The sequence below is a fragment of the Cordyceps javanica genome, chromosome 3 (assembly GCF_051103115.1).
Source record: "Cordyceps javanica chromosome 3, complete sequence".
Taxonomy (NCBI): domain Eukaryota; kingdom Fungi; phylum Ascomycota; class Sordariomycetes; order Hypocreales; family Cordycipitaceae; genus Cordyceps; species Cordyceps javanica.
Genome location: NC_139297.1, coordinates 1,063,620 through 1,078,256, shown reverse-complemented (window position 1 = coordinate 1,078,256; position 14,637 = coordinate 1,063,620). Strand labels below are relative to the sequence as shown.

The following is a 14,637-nucleotide window of genomic DNA, read 5'->3' as shown; positions in this document are numbered from 1 at the left end:
TGTAGCGATTAGATAAGGACAAGACCCATTTTTTAGTGGCGTGTGGTGGGCAGTCTTTTTTTTGCCAGGCCCTCGTTGGATGCCCCGCCATGGACGTCTAGACGACATGTCGCTGCCAGATTTACTGGACTCTTTCGATTTCTTTTGAAATGCCATGTCATTTCATTACGCATATGTTCACTTGATGAATCTTTCAAATTATTGAATCACATAACCATAAAACAAAAAGGCACTGCCGTATACCCCTCGGTACCAGCTGACGACTGATACAAATATCTATATATCTACATATATATACCATCGCGACCACCCCTCATGACTACATGATCGCTCCTGCACCTCTGCTCTCTCTCGCCCTCACTCTCAGCAGACACGAAAATTACTGCACGTCTCCGCGACACACACACGTACACATATAAAACACACGTCCCGCCGCACCGCCGCACCATGGACACGTCCAAACGCTCCTGGACGGCCCTCGGCTGCGAGGGCTCCGCTAACAAGCTGGGCATCGGGGTGATCCGGCACACGGGGAGCGAGACGACCATCCTGGCCAACCTGCGTGACACGTTCAACGCGCCGCCCGGGGCGGGGTTCCTGCCCAAGGACACGGCGGCGCACCACCGGGGGGCGTTTGTGGCGCTGGCGCGGGCGGCGCTGGCGGCGGCCGGCATCGACGACCCGCGCGCGCAGCTCGACTGCGTCTGCTTCACGCAGGGGCCCGGGATGGGGGCGCCGCTCACGTCGGTCGCCGTCGGGGCGCGCGCGCTGGCGCTCCTCTGGGGCCTGCCCCTCGTCGGCGTCAACCACTGCGTCGGCCACATCGAGATGGGGCGGGCCATCACCGGCGCCGGCAACCCCGTCGTGCTCTACGTCTCGGGCGGCAACTCGCAGGTCATTGCCTACGCCGAGCGGCGCTACCGCATCTTTGGCGAGACGCTCGACATCGCCGTCGGCAACTGCCTCGACCGCTTCGCCCGCACCCTCGGCATCAGCAACGACCCGGCCCCCGGCTACAACATTGAGCAGATGGCCAAGCGCGGCGCCCGCCTGCTCGACCTCCCCTACACGGTCAAGGGCATGGACTGCTCCTTCTCCGGCATCCTCGCCAGCGTCGACGCGCTCGCCGCCCAGGTCAAGGCCGGCACCGCCGACTTCACCGCCGAGGACCTGTGCTTCTCGCTGCAGGAGACCGTCTACGCCATGCTCGTCGAGATCACCGAGCGCGCCATGGCCCACGTCGGCGCCCGCCAGGTGCTCGTCGTCGGCGGCGTCGGCTGCAACGAGCGCCTCCAGGCCATGATGGGCCAGATGGCGGCCGAGCGCGGCGGCAGCGTCTTCGCCACCGACGAGCGCTTCTGCATCGACAACGGCATCATGATTGCCCACGCCGGCCTGCTGGCGCACCGCACGGGCTTCGCGACGCCCCTCGCCGAGAGCCAGTGCACGCAGCGCTTCCGGACCGATGAAGTCTTTGTCAAGTGGAGAGATTAAGGAAACCGGGTTAGAAAATAAGACGAAGGAAATGGAAGGATAGGAAGGGAACAAATACAATGACGAAGAAAAAAACGTTTACGAGGTAAGGGCATAGGTACATGGATAGCGGCTGATTTGAATGTATTTGTATATACACGTATGAACTTGCATTGTAAGATTTGACCGGCTAGTGACACGTCAATGAAGCGGATACCAACCATTCTATCTCAGAAAAAAAAAAAGAAGAAGCCCAATGTCTGCGCCAAAACTACAATGCTAGAAACATTAAACAACTGCAAGAGCCGGAGATGCTTTCGTCAGATCAGCCCTCGTCCGCAGATGTGGGCTTGTACACTATCGTCGTCACATACTACGTGAGGTTAGACACTTTCCAAACATTCGAAGAGTCAGACACAACGTACCTTGCCACGATATCTCGTCGTCGCGCACACAGCGAGAACGTTATTCTTGATGCTGCTCGTGGCGAGATGATTCAGCACCGTGTGGTTGGGCATGTTGAGCACGCTGTTGTCGTCCTTCATCAGCGTCGCCGCGTTCAGGATGGGCTTGCTGAGGAAGCCCGGCAGGCTGGGCGGCGTGGGCAGCTTCTCGATGGCGCCGACGGCGTTCTGGTAGGCGGGCGACTCCTCGGCCTGGTCAAAGTCGACGAGGTACTGAGGGATCTGGCGGCGGTAGCTGTCGCGCGGCGGGATGGCCTTGTACTTGGCGGGTGCGGGCTTGGGCGGCTCCTCCACCGAGGAGGCCCCGGGCGCGGTTCCGGCGGCTGCCCGGACGGGTCTGACCTGCCCGTCTGGGCCCGGCGCGGCCACATCGGCTTGCTGTTGGACGGCCATCTCGGCGCTGACTTCGATGTAGTTGACCAAGTTGTTACCGAAATCGACCGTGGTCGGCAGATCAGGCGATGTCTTCATGATGGTGTCCACGACGAAGCGGACGTGGTGGGTGCCGGGGAGCACATAGATGATGCCGGCGAAGCAGCCTGGCTTTCCCTCGCTGTTGAGGGGGAGGCGGACGGTTAGTCTCTGGACAAAAACATGGCTCGGCAGCACAGTATTGTACTTACACTGGATGCAGTCGCTGCTTTCTGCTCCATTGGAAAATGGTACCTGTGACGTAGACCTTTTCACCGCCACCGTTCCATTCGATCCGTGTAGGCACAACGGGGCGAGATCTATCAACACGGAGCTCGTGCGAGTCTTCGTCGTCAACAGTGGCTTGGCTGATGCCGGAGCTCTTCCTGGTCAGGCCATCGAGCGACTCCTGCTCGATGCCCGGGATGTCGCCGCCCGGGGCCGACTCGTCAGCACCGAGGATGGGCGAACCGGGGGTGTGCACCTCTTCCTCGATTGGCAGGGGCAGGCGGGGCGGTCGAGAATTATACATGTCGGTGATGCTGCCGCTGGCGATGAGGTGGACGTCGGCCATCTCGGAGTCGGTGCGGTTGATGCCCAAGGTGCGAGACAGGCCCGGGGTGCCGCCGCCGGGAACGTTGACGGGCTTGGAGGGTTCGGCAATGGGTATGGGCGCCGCAGGCTCAGGTTCGGGTTGCTGGCGGGGAACGGGCACGGCAGCGGCAGCGGCAGCGGCAGCGGCGGCGTTGTGCGGTGAGGCGCTGAGGGAGGAGACGGCGGTTGGCGGCAGGGTCGAGCTGGCAGCGGAGATGCTCAAGGGTCGCGAGGCGCTGGAGGTTGAGCCCTGGGCCTGGGCAAGTGAGGGCTCGGGAGGGGCGGCGGTAGAGCGGTGAGGGGCGTGTGCGGGGAGGATGTTGCGCGACGACGACGATGCCGACGAGGACTCCTTGCTGGTGCGGGAGGAGGAGGAGAGGACGGCGCCGGTGCCGGTCGTGGTTTGTCGTGCTGCGTCGTGGGAGGTGGTCGGCGATGAGATCGGCGGCTGCGATGTCGACGGCGTGGCCGACTTGGAACCCGATGACTGGTTGTTCCCCATGGTGCCCAACAGGAAAAAAAAAAAGGAACCTGACTTGACCGAAAAAAAAGCAACGCGGAAACCCAAGAGCCGGCTTTCGAACGAAGGAGGGGGCGGGGCGCGTGAGCGCTCTCTTTGTGAGCAGTCAGGCGGGGAAGGACGGGGGTTTCCGGCAATTATTAGATTGAGTTGGATCGCAGATGGCAGGTCAGGCGTTTCCCCCCCAGGGGCGTCCGGGCTGGCGAGGCGAGACGATGGACGAATGGATGGATGCGCACGTTGTATGTTGTATGAGAGGGCACGAACGATCCACGATGGCTGAAACGGGGGGAAAAGGGATCGCGGGAGATTTAAGCTACGAGGCTGCGCAACCGGGAGCGGGTTGGAAGAATGAAAAAAGAAAACACAACAAAAAAAAGAAGGTTTGCCGGTTTTGAGTTGCGAGTTTGGTGGGGGTCGTTTTTGTGTGTCGCTGCGCCCAATGGGCCACCAGAAGAAGCGTGAAGCCGATAAGTAAGATGGAACTAAGCTGGCTGCGGTGCTTTGGGTGAGGCCTGCGGGATGCGGGATACCTGGAGAAGATGGCGGTTGCGGCTGCTTCTGTGAAAAGGATCTCCCGTACCCTAGTCTGCCGAGCCCGGAATCTGCAAAGACTGGCCTCGAGAGGGGCTGTTTTGCCACGTTCCGAGCTCTGGTTACCAATTGATGCTAGAAAATTCCCGAGAGGCTGGCGGGCTGTCAAACGGAAGCGATCAGTACATACGGATACATAGGTCGCAATCATGCAACGACGGCCGTTTATCTTCATGTCCCGGGCAGGTAAGGAGGTAGTCATAAGTGGAAGCAGGCAAACCAATCCGGCGGCGCCTTCGGTTTCGAGGAGCCGGGAATTATAATGCCCAAGTATACCTATCTACTAGTATGAAAGAATTAATGCGAGCACAGATGGAATCGACACTTACAGTACTTGCATACCTTTCCAGGTACCTAGGCAAGGACTTGTCAGTGCCTCCATCACAATCACCCCACACCTCTGGAGGAGCTTCCAGTGGGTTCGCCCTCACTCACCTTCGTAGCGAGTGCTGCTCGACAGAACCTCGAACCTGTGATATTTATCAGTGTCTTCTTCTATTATAGTTTCCAACATGCTGATAGTACTCGAAATGTCATACATCTTTTCAACAACATTCAAAATTCTCATTACAGGTAGCCTCTGTTGTGACATGCCCCTGCAGACGTGGGCAAGCTGCTCTACCTAGGTAAGTACTTCCCAGCCTAACCTAGATAGGTACCTACAGCTACTATTAGCTATCCAGGATCCTCCAATGCTCAACAACCAGTGACGACTTCACCACGCCGCCTCGTCCTCGCCATCAGCACCACACGCAACCATGGCCGAGGCAAGCGACGCCCCCTCCGCCGCCGCCATCGACACCGTCGTCCGCGTCGCCCGGTACGTCTGGTCCGTGCCGTGGAGCCGGTACCTCGCGCGCCTCGTCCGCCTCGTCGCCCTGCCGCTGTCTCTCGTCACGGTGCCGCTCTCCTACGTCGCCGAGGTGGTGCGCGTCGTCGCCGCGCCCCTCATTTACCTGGCCGCCTTCCTGGTCTCCTCGGTGCAGGGCCTCTTTTCTCTGCTGGTCAGCCTCAAGGTGCGTTTTCTTCTTCTTTTATTTTTGGCTGCGGAAAGGGAGGGGGGCACTCCTCCTGTTTCTTCTTCTTCTTCTTCTCTCTGCGTCGTCCCTCCTAGCTAATAACATGCTCAAACAAACAAAACTTGCCGTTGTAGCCTCTATACAGCTTTGTGAGTTTTCCACCTCCCCCGTTTTGCTTCGACCAACTGCCGAGAGTGGAAAGCAAAGCGTCCAGAATTTTTCTGGGGAAAAAAGAAAGAGAGGGAAAGACACCAGACTAACACGACAATAGCTCTCTGCTGCTGCAGGTATCGGCATCATTGCCGGCGTCCTTCTCGGCGCCACGTCCTCCGTCATCACCTCCTACCTCGGCATGCAAGACAGCGACGAGGACCCCTACGAGCGCGACCGCGACTACATTGACTACTACGACGAGGACGAAGCTGACCGGGACGACGACCTCGACGAAAGGGACTACCCGCACAGCCGCGACATGTACCAGCTTGGCTCGCCATCCTACCAAAAACACCTCCGCGCCAGCGACCCCAACGCTGCTGGGCCGATTCAACGGCGCGTGGCCCGGGGCTTGCTGTCGCAGACGATTCACGAAGAGGACGACGACTCGTCTGCTGCATAAACGCCGTGGTGGTGGCTCGCACAGTCTCGATGCTCTCCATCATATATACACAAGCTTGTTTTTTTTTGATGAATTTCTCTCCTTTTGATTGGTCTTTTTCCGAATTCATCATTTAAGAATACCCTCTCACCCTTCTGCATTCAAAAGATACCCAACTACTCGCCTCGCCATTTCCCCCAAACGCAATTCATCGCTTCATAGTTTCAAAAAGGGCTGTCCAACCCCATCTCTTTCTAATACAGTCGAGTTTTAAGAACATACTATGCGGTCCATCAACACTGATGTCGAGACATACAGTCCCCTGCTTTCTTATTCTCTGCCCGGGTAAAAATAAACAAAATTATAACCAACGCCGTGCAAACCCTCTCTGTGTGATTCCGGGGTATATCATGTCCTTGTTCTATCTCGCATCGCCAAAGGCCATTTCATGGCCGAGGCCTGTCGCGCTCCTCACGCTGGGTTTGCTGCCCTTTATTGCCACTCGGATTCCCTGGTCGGTACCTGTCGCCGTCACCCCGTTTCTATCGTCGGTATATATCACGCTCGCGCTCTCGATGGTCGCGCCGCTCCATCCCCGGAGATCTGCTTCTGCTAGTGCGGTGGTCCCTGTCGCGGTCTGGTCGGCGGTCATCCCGCGGCGGGCGTCGATCGTCGCGCGTCGGCCTGTCGTCCCTGCGTCGTATGCCATCCTCTTTGCTGTAGCTGGGTATATATGTGTCCGTGTCTACGCCACCCCTCTGCCCCCCTGGGCCGCCGCCCGGGCGACTTCTGGGCGGCGCCCGATCACGGTCGCGGTAGTCGTCGTCTCGCCCTCCTCTGTCCGGGGGAGGACCGCGTCCCGGTGGCTGTGGTCCTCGCTCGCGCTGCCAAGCCGGTCTCCTATGATCGTCTGCGCCGCGAAATCTGCCATTGGCGGCGCCATTTCTACCGTAGCCATCGCCGGTGTTGAAACCTGCCGTCGCCCCGTTGGCATCTGGCCCGATACCGACTGTGCCACCCTTGGGGGCGGGTGGCAGAGCTGCCTTGCGATCCTGGAACTTTCTGCGGTCCAGCTCGTGACTTTCTTCGTACGTAGGGATTTCATGTGGTTCCATTGGTAGCGGGGCCATTTTGAAATAAGCGTGATCCAGTGCGTCAACAGCGTTTATGCGAGTCCTCCAGTCTAGCTTCATCAATTCCTTGAGAAGCGATATAGCGCCGCTTCCGAATCTAACAGCCAACAGTTAGCTCATGCCTGGATTACATTCAACATAGAAAAACTCACTCTCTGAAGCGATTCTGAAGATTACCTGGGCGCGGGCGCGGCGATAGATGTTCACCACCAGGCAAGCTTTTCCAGCCAGGCATGTTCTCGTCTGTCGGGGACCCGAGAAGATCCCAAATTATGTCGAGCTGATTGCTGTCACTTTCGCCCGAAAGTATAGGCTTACCGATGAGCATCTCTCCAAACACGCATCTGAACCATGTTAGCGATCGTCGCGAATCATCCCTGGCTCCATGCTTACCCAACACCCCAGACATCAATGGCTGTCGTGTATTGGCGCAACTGCAGCAGCAGCTCCGGAGGGCGGTACCATCTGGTCACGACGAGACCGGTGTAGTCTCGACGGCCATCCCCCATTGGCCGCCCGGGCTGCGGCGTCGGCCCGTCGTAGTGTCTTGCCAAACCAAAATCGGCGATTTGGAGGTTGCCCGTGTTGCTGATAAGCAGGTTGGCCGCCTTCATGTCTCGATGCAAGATATGCTGATCGTGGAGGTATCGCAGACCCTGCAAAAGCTGAAGCATGTAGCACTTGATCTGACCTTCTTTGAAGTGGACGGCGGGGTTGTCGAGTAAACCGGAGAGATCGTGGTCCATGTACGGTGTGACGGTATACATGATGTGCTTTTTGCGTTTTTCGGCTGGGTGTTGTTAGTTGGCAAATAAAGGACTGAGCTGTGTTGGAAACGTACATGACCGTGAAGGATGCTCTACAGCCATGTCCTCTAGCCGGAGGACGTTGACGTGATTGAGCAGTTTGAGAAGCTTGATTTCTCGTAGCGCCGTGATTGGGAACTAGCATGCGGTCAGAAACATGAATGCAGAGTATGTAGGCCGTTGGTATGCTTCCTTACACCATCCTTTTCGTTGTGCATGATGATTTTCTTCAAAGCGACGATTGCGCCCGTCTTCTTCGATCGAGCCCGGTGAACCTCACTGCCGGTCGTGGTTAGCTAAGCGCGTTCCAGCACAGCGCGACGACGCCATTGCAAATCCTTACCCAAACGTTCCCTCGCCAAGCTTTCCTTGCAGCTCGTAATCTCCGATGCGGGAGCAGCCGCGAAAGCTCGTCTTCGGCCGCTGGTGGGCGATGGCAAAGGAGCGCGGTGATCCGCCATCGGGCCTCGAGGTTGGAGCAGGATCCATGGTTCTCGAGCAACCCCGGGCGGGGAGGTGCGGTGCGCGGGAATTTTGGGTGCGATGAAAGCAAGCAAGGAGGAAAAGAGAGAGAGAGAGAAAAAAAGAATAAGCGTCGTTGGTTATATCGTGCTGGCGGCGAGCAAAATGCAAGGCATCGGTCGCGACGAAGATTTGCCGGACTCTTGGCGCTAGTAGGCCAAGCAGGCGACTTTGGGATGGGGAGAGCGTGTGCACGATGGCTGGGACCGAATTGTGCGATATCAGCGAGAAAGAACCGAGAGAATGTGTGGCGCAGCGGTGTGTGGATGCCAATGAGGTGCGTCAAAAGGATGGGCGAGCTGCGCGTTGATGGGCGATAGAGGGAGAGAGAAAAGAGAGAGAGAGGGAGAGCCGACACCCGCGTTGGGGATGTGATGGATGGATGATGGGTGCAAGTCGTCGATGGATGAAGTTGGGCGAGAGCAAAAAGTAAGTTAGCGGCAACAGGCTACGTAGGTAGGGACCGTAGGGTCCAACTCGGGACGGGTCTGAACTAGCCTGATACCGAGGCGGTACCTGTGCACTTCTTGCTAGCATGGCACAGGTAGAAGTAGCCGCTGGGTACCAACGGTCGCAGCAGATGTCCAAGGCGCGACAGGGGGCTCCAAGCTTGGTGTAGGTATCAGTAAGTGCCAAAGTGGCAAGCGCCTCGGCCGCAAATATTGACGAGAGCAGGATTTGGACCTGATCGATCGATCGACACTTTCACGTCGAAAAGGCATGACGTATTTTTTTGTGGTAGAGCCAGTTTTCTATTTTTCTTTCTTTTTCTTTCTTTTTCTTTCTTTCTCTTCTTTTTTTTCCCGAGGTGAGATGGAAAGTGACGGGTCGGATGTAAGAAAATGGCTTTTCCAGATAATTTTCTGTTGTCATAGTGAAAATGAATGGTTTGCGTGTCACCGTTACACTTGATGATTGCTGCTTGTGAGTTGAGTTGATGGGGTATTTATTTGCAAGCTGTTTGGCTAAACTTTTTCTTGCTACGAACCGCTTTGACAAAGCTGTTTCTCATATGCAGCTCTGTTCAACGACATCCAATGGCTGCCGCTCTACCGATTCCCGTTGTAGAAATTCGGCGACGAAATCTCCATCACCAACAGTATTCACAGAGTTCCGTAGAAGCCCCTTCAAATCCCAGCTCTTTAGCCATCACATCGCGAACAATGTTGAAGCCGCTGCCAGCAAGAGCGCCACAGCCATGTGGGCTCCTGCTGACGCGCGTGGAAATCTCGAGTCACCGCTCAAGATCACTGGCAAAGGAGAGCACTAGATGTTGCGATCATCGTACGGGCATGGCGCTGGAGATGGGTATATACCCCATGATGACGTAGCTATCAAGGGTTTGAAGGGTTGCCATGTTTGTTGGAAATCGTTGGACTTACACCTTAGTCTCGGCGCGGGTGGCAATCACTCCGATCAAGGTAACCAGGTGGCTGTCAGTCTGCACTTGAGCCTGCATTACGAACCAACCTGTGAAGCGTCCGCGCCAGAGCATGTTTTTCGCGGGTGTTTCTTTTTCTTTTCTTTTTCAAATGCCATGATGGGCTGACTGCCTCCTCACCGGGTCAGGGCCGAGTTGAGCGACTTCATCCAAGAGAACCGGTGGGCAAATCCTCCGTATTGGGGGGTTTCTTATTGCTGATTACCTAACAAGAGTTACTGCGGTGGGGGTCCGTGACCGGCGGATGGGTGAAGGTGTCGACAGCTCTCATGATTTTATGTAAGCACCAACTTGACGGATACATTAATTAGAAGAGTGCAAACGAAACAATTTGGCCTGCTAGCGATCGATGGCATTTTCGCCGTGGCTATCCTCCCATCGGCAAAGATTTTTCCTATTCTTTTCACCCAATTTTGGGCCGGCATCACGCTGCATTTTTCTTCACTACCACCACACGGGGGATGGCTCTCCAGAACAGACGGCATTACCTGAGAGACCAAAAGCCAGAACAAACGACCCATCTGATCAAAAAACGCTGCATCATATCCATGACCCAACTTTAGCATCTCGCCGACTTGCTTCCTCCGATATCCTCATCTCGAACCAAGCATCTGCCATTATCTGTTTGCCCCGCCCAGTCTCGATCCATCACCACCATCCACCATGTCCATCCATTCATCTACGGAGTCCTCCGTAGACACGAACGAATTACAATACGCGGCCCACATTCGCCCCGGACGTGCTCTCCATGGACCGGCCGCCCGCCCCCAACAAAAGCCATCGATTTTTTTCAACCATCCATGTAGGCTACGGAGCGGCGCGGAATCCCAAAGCCAAAAAAACGACGCCAATGACTAAAACTTGGACTCCCTCGACGGAAATTTTTTTTCATAGCGCGTGAGCCACATATGGATACTTGACGGGCTGTCCACCCATCAATCGCTTAGAGTGTTGTCCACGAGTTTGAAACAACTACATGGATCTCTATAACTCTTATTCCGACATCGCTCCACGACCCAAGTGAACCATCTCTTTTCACCTCCTGTCAATGGATTAGCACTTTCACTGCCAATCTTCCACCGAGTTGCGCGTATTTGTTGTTTCTTCTCTTCTTACGTCCCAATCTAGACGTGGCGTCGCCAAAGTCCAATTATCTGCTTACAGCCAAACATCAGTAGCAGCATTCAGCTCTTGTCTCACAGTTCAGCCAGTCCCTCGCTCGCTACCACTTATTTTGTCGCCGAGACAGGTTCCTCCTCGCACACACGAAGCTGTCACGAACGAAGCCGCCCCGGCCTTTGCGAAACATGTCCCCGGCCACCGTCCTCCCGCCCGCTGGCCAGCCGGCCGGCCCGGTCGCCACCGGCCTGCCCGAGTCCCGCGTTCTCATCATCGGCACCGGAGGCACCATCTGCATGCAGGAGGGCCCCGACGGCCTGCAGCCCAGCGGTAACTTTCTCGAGAGCGCCATGGCTCCTCGCCCTACCTTCAATGACCAGTCCGGACCGAATGGTTAGTCTTTTCTGCATCCTGTCTCTCTTCGCTCTTTGCTTCTTCCGTTTTTTTTTGCTCGCTAGAGCCCGCTAACAGCCGGCGCGCCCCCCTCTGTAGTGACCATGCAGGCTAGTTTCAGAGGCAAGCCCGTCTCCATTGACAGCCTGCGCACGCCGCCAACTGCCTATGGCCGACACATTCGATATGGAATCGTCGAGTTTGATCCGCTCCTCGACTCGAGCTCCATTTCTGCCAACGACTGGGACGCCATGGCCGAGTGCGTAGCGGAAAACTACAACCTCTTTGACGGCTTCGTCATTCTCCATGGTACCGACTCACTGTCTTACACAGCCTCTGCGCTTTCCTTCATGATGTCCAATCTGGGCAAGCCTGTTATTCTCACCGGCTCCCAGGCGCCCATCTTTGCTCTCCAGTCGGATGCTGTGGGCAACCTGCTCGGCTCCCTGATCATCGCCGGCACTTTTGTCATTCCTGAAGTCTGCCTCTTCTTCCACAACCGCCTCTACCGCGGCAACCGCACGACAAAGGTTTCGGCGGCCTCTTTCCAGGCGTTTGACAGTCCCAATTTAGAACCGCTCGCCCAGGTTAATGGCCTCGGGGTAACCGTCAATTGGAACCTTGCCGAGCGTGCCACCTCTATTGCACCCTTTTCCATTTCTAAGCGACTAGACACCACCCATGTTGCATGTTTGCGCGTTTTCCCGGGCATCAAGCCGGAAATGGTTGACGCCGTCCTGCACCTGCCCGATATTCGCGGTCTAATCCTGGAGACGTTCGGTATGGGTAACGTGCCTGGTGGTGTCGATGGCCGCCTGACTCAAGTCATTAAATCTGCCGTTGAGCGTGGTCTCATAGTTGTCAATGTCAGTCAGTGCGTGAACGGTTTTGTATCTCCGGTGTATGCGCCCGGTACCCAGCTCGGCCGCGCTGGTGTCATCTTTGGCCTGGACTTGACTGCGGAAGCTGCCCTCACCAAACTGTCGTACCTCCTGTCTCTCGGAATCACAAACCAAGAAATCACAGAGCGCTTCACCCAATCTCTCCGCGGTGAGATTACCGAGATCGCTCATCCTACCTTCAGTCATCCCACTGCGCCGCTTCAGAACCCAGCCGCCCGTCTCACAGATGTCGAGTCTGCTTTTACGGTGCTGGGCTACGCCATCCAAAACGGTCAGCTGGCTGTCGTCAAGGATCTCCTCAAAGGCGAAGGAATTCAGCTTCTCAAGACGGCCGATTATGCTGGAAACACGGCCGTCCATCTCGCTGCAGTATCTGGTGATACTGACATCATGCTTGAGCTGCTTCAACAGGGTGCTAGCGTGCACGAGCGAAACCGCGCCGCCAACTCGCCACTGTTCCTCGCCACCCTCTCTGGCAAGGACGAATGCGCACAGCTTCTCAAAGCCGCGGGCGCACACCTTTCTGTCGAAGAGGTAGAGAGGCAGCCTCTTGCCACTGCCCCCAGCAAGTAATACGTTCAAGGCACGTGAGCACGCCTGTAAGCATGTAACCGAGCGTCCAATCTCTGATTCAAGCGGGATTTGGAAAATTTTTTTCTGGTCTTTTAGCAATAATGCATATGTAGATACCTATCATGAAGAGTCTATACTCCCAGGTGCGGGCATGGCAGTCTAAAACCGCCGAAGCCCGACACAAGCCTAGACTATGACATGGCATGCATCTTCAGCGAAGCTTCTAGCCTACTGAGTAGTCAGGGACAGCCGTGTATATCATTCATTATTGAGTTTGATATGTGCCTAATAATAATGTATATGAGCGCGGCAATAGTGTCGGGTCTGGAAACAGCTACGGCAATGGCGAACAAGCCATGTTACAATAAAAAATAGACGAGGAAGAAGACATAGAATGTTGATACATAGAATCTCAAAACCCACTTTGGCAGCCCCCGAGGCAATTTTCGATCAGGTGTGGCGGCCAACCTGCGTCGTGAGGTGAGCATTGGCTCGATGCAGCCTGAACTGGATAGATCCGAGACTGTATTGCTCATTTTGAAACGAACAAGTAGAACGCGCGCGTTTCTGCAGATTCGCCTGTTTGGGCATGTTTATTGGTGTCCATGACTGCAATGGGATGACGATACATGTTGTGGAAAACTTGGCAATGTTGTCGAGGTTGAAGGCGTGCTAATAAGGCATATACTATGTATTTGTTCAGATGACCGTGGCTGTCCCATCATAACAAAGTTGGTGTTGCAAGCGAACCAAAGGTCGTGCGCACGCTCCGACTTTTTCCTCTTTAATAATTATAGTAGTGGCAGTTTCTTGCTACCAATAGCGATGCAACAACAGATGATACTGGCTGGCGGAAACGGATCCCGCTGTACGGATACTGGCCCCTGCAGCCAATAATTACATGGGTAGAATCCATCCGGCGGTTAAAAACGAGCCTATTATTGGCCAAGTTCCAGAGGATTGTCTCTGTGATGGTCACCTGCCTCGATAAAGCAAGACGAAGACGGACGCGGAAACAAAAGTCCCCCGATTATAACGAGAACGGGAAGCGGTGCTCGCTCGCTCGTTCACTGTGCCATAAATGGGGGGCCTTCATCGTCCCGCGGCGGAGGAGCGAGCGATGTAACGCACCGTCGCCATCCGAACCCGTTCATCGTGGAGAGGGGGTGAGGGTTACATTGGCAGAGGACGTGACAGTATGTAACCTGAACAATGAAGAGCAGAGAACCTTTTATGGTCTACTTTCTTCTCTTGCTGGAGATCACCAGAAGCAGAAGACGAAGAAGAAGAGAAGACAAACTTGAGTGAGTCTTAAACGGTGTGCGGACCAAGCATGGTCGCGCCGATTATTAGTTTGCACAAGGGTGAGTGCCCACTCTATCTGCAGCAGAACCTGTATATATGACAATATCCAAGTACGTGCTGGGCAGCGGTGTTGCATCGACACATGTGGAGCTAATTACCAGCCTGGATTTGCGGAGAGGATAGGCAAACTGGGAAAGGCTTGGTCCCTTTTCTTAAAAGCAGACCTGCTGTCGAATTTGCACGAAGTAATAGGCCCCGAGGTATGTATTTTATTGTCATATTCTGACCTGGCGACGACACTCTTTCCACCGACTTTCATCCTTCTAACCGCATCTTTCAGAGTACCAGTTCCTACAATGCAGCCCTCTACAAGCGCATTTCTTGCGGTCGTCGCCCTACTTGGGAGTGACGTCCTCGGCATGCCGACCCCTGGTAAGCCCACGCCCCGAGCACCAACCCTTGACAGTTATCGGGGGCTAACGACTCTTCAAAGATATCAATGTCGTTCAAGCAAACGCTGTGAACACCAACAGAGCTTACACGTACTTCGCCGATGGTGTGCAGGCAGAGGACGTTCTCGGGTCGCGTCAAGGACCATAAGGGAAAGAATCGGAAGGAGGTTATCAGTGCTGGCAGCTGAGCCATGACCGTACTCAGGGATAGACTGTGGGGTACACATTGTATAAGATGCATTGCATGCAGTATCTATACATTGCATATACATTGAGAGCTGTTTCCTTAAGGCTCGTGTACTTTGAAATACTCCCTCGTCT

The 14,637-nt window shown here is 55.4% G+C and overlaps 6 protein-coding genes across 6 annotated transcripts; 4 read left to right on the top strand and 2 right to left on the bottom strand.

Moving 5' to 3' along the window:
- Positions 1-447: 447 nt before the first annotated feature.
- V2A60_004550 (tRNA N6-adenosine threonylcarbamoyltransferase) lies at positions 448-1,494 on the top strand (the record flags this gene model as incomplete). The annotated part of the gene is made up of 1 exon (XM_083255867.1): positions 448-1,494. One exon carries the CDS (start codon positions 448-450, stop codon positions 1,492-1,494), a length of 1,047 nt encoding a protein of 348 aa, XP_083111993.1.
- A 304-nt stretch (positions 1,495-1,798) lies between these two features.
- V2A60_004549 (5'-AMP-activated protein kinase beta subunit, interation domain-containing protein) lies at positions 1,799-3,444 on the bottom strand (the record flags this gene model as incomplete). The annotated part of the gene is made up of 3 exons (XM_083255866.1): positions 1,799-1,846; positions 1,899-2,490; positions 2,561-3,444. The coding sequence occupies 3 exons, from the start codon at positions 3,442-3,444 to the stop codon at positions 1,799-1,801; spliced, it is 1,524 nt and encodes a 507-aa protein (XP_083111992.1).
- A 1,370-nt stretch (positions 3,445-4,814) lies between these two features.
- Positions 4,815-5,691, top strand: V2A60_004548 (uncharacterized protein; the record flags this gene model as incomplete). The annotated part of the gene is made up of 2 exons (XM_083255865.1): positions 4,815-5,072; positions 5,347-5,691. 2 exons carry the CDS (start codon positions 4,815-4,817, stop codon positions 5,689-5,691), a joined length of 603 nt encoding a protein of 200 aa, XP_083111991.1.
- Positions 5,692-6,212: 521 nt separating this feature from the next.
- Positions 6,213-8,098, bottom strand: V2A60_004547 (kinase-like domain-containing protein; the record flags this gene model as incomplete). Its single annotated transcript, XM_083255864.1, has 6 exons — positions 6,213-6,900; positions 6,956-7,147; positions 7,197-7,593; positions 7,645-7,747; positions 7,807-7,888; positions 7,953-8,098. 6 exons carry the CDS (start codon positions 8,096-8,098, stop codon positions 6,213-6,215), a joined length of 1,608 nt encoding a protein of 535 aa, XP_083111990.1.
- A 2,781-nt stretch (positions 8,099-10,879) lies between these two features.
- V2A60_004546 (asparaginase-domain-containing protein) lies at positions 10,880-12,559 on the top strand (the record flags this gene model as incomplete). Its single annotated transcript, XM_083255863.1, has 2 exons — positions 10,880-11,084; positions 11,184-12,559. The coding sequence occupies 2 exons, from the start codon at positions 10,880-10,882 to the stop codon at positions 12,557-12,559; spliced, it is 1,581 nt and encodes a 526-aa protein (XP_083111989.1).
- Positions 12,560-14,220: 1,661 nt separating this feature from the next.
- V2A60_004545 (uncharacterized protein) lies at positions 14,221-14,464 on the top strand (the record flags this gene model as incomplete). Its single annotated transcript, XM_083255862.1, has 2 exons — positions 14,221-14,296; positions 14,358-14,464. 2 exons carry the CDS (start codon positions 14,221-14,223, stop codon positions 14,462-14,464), a joined length of 183 nt encoding a protein of 60 aa, XP_083111988.1.
- Positions 14,465-14,637: the final 173 nt, after the last annotated feature.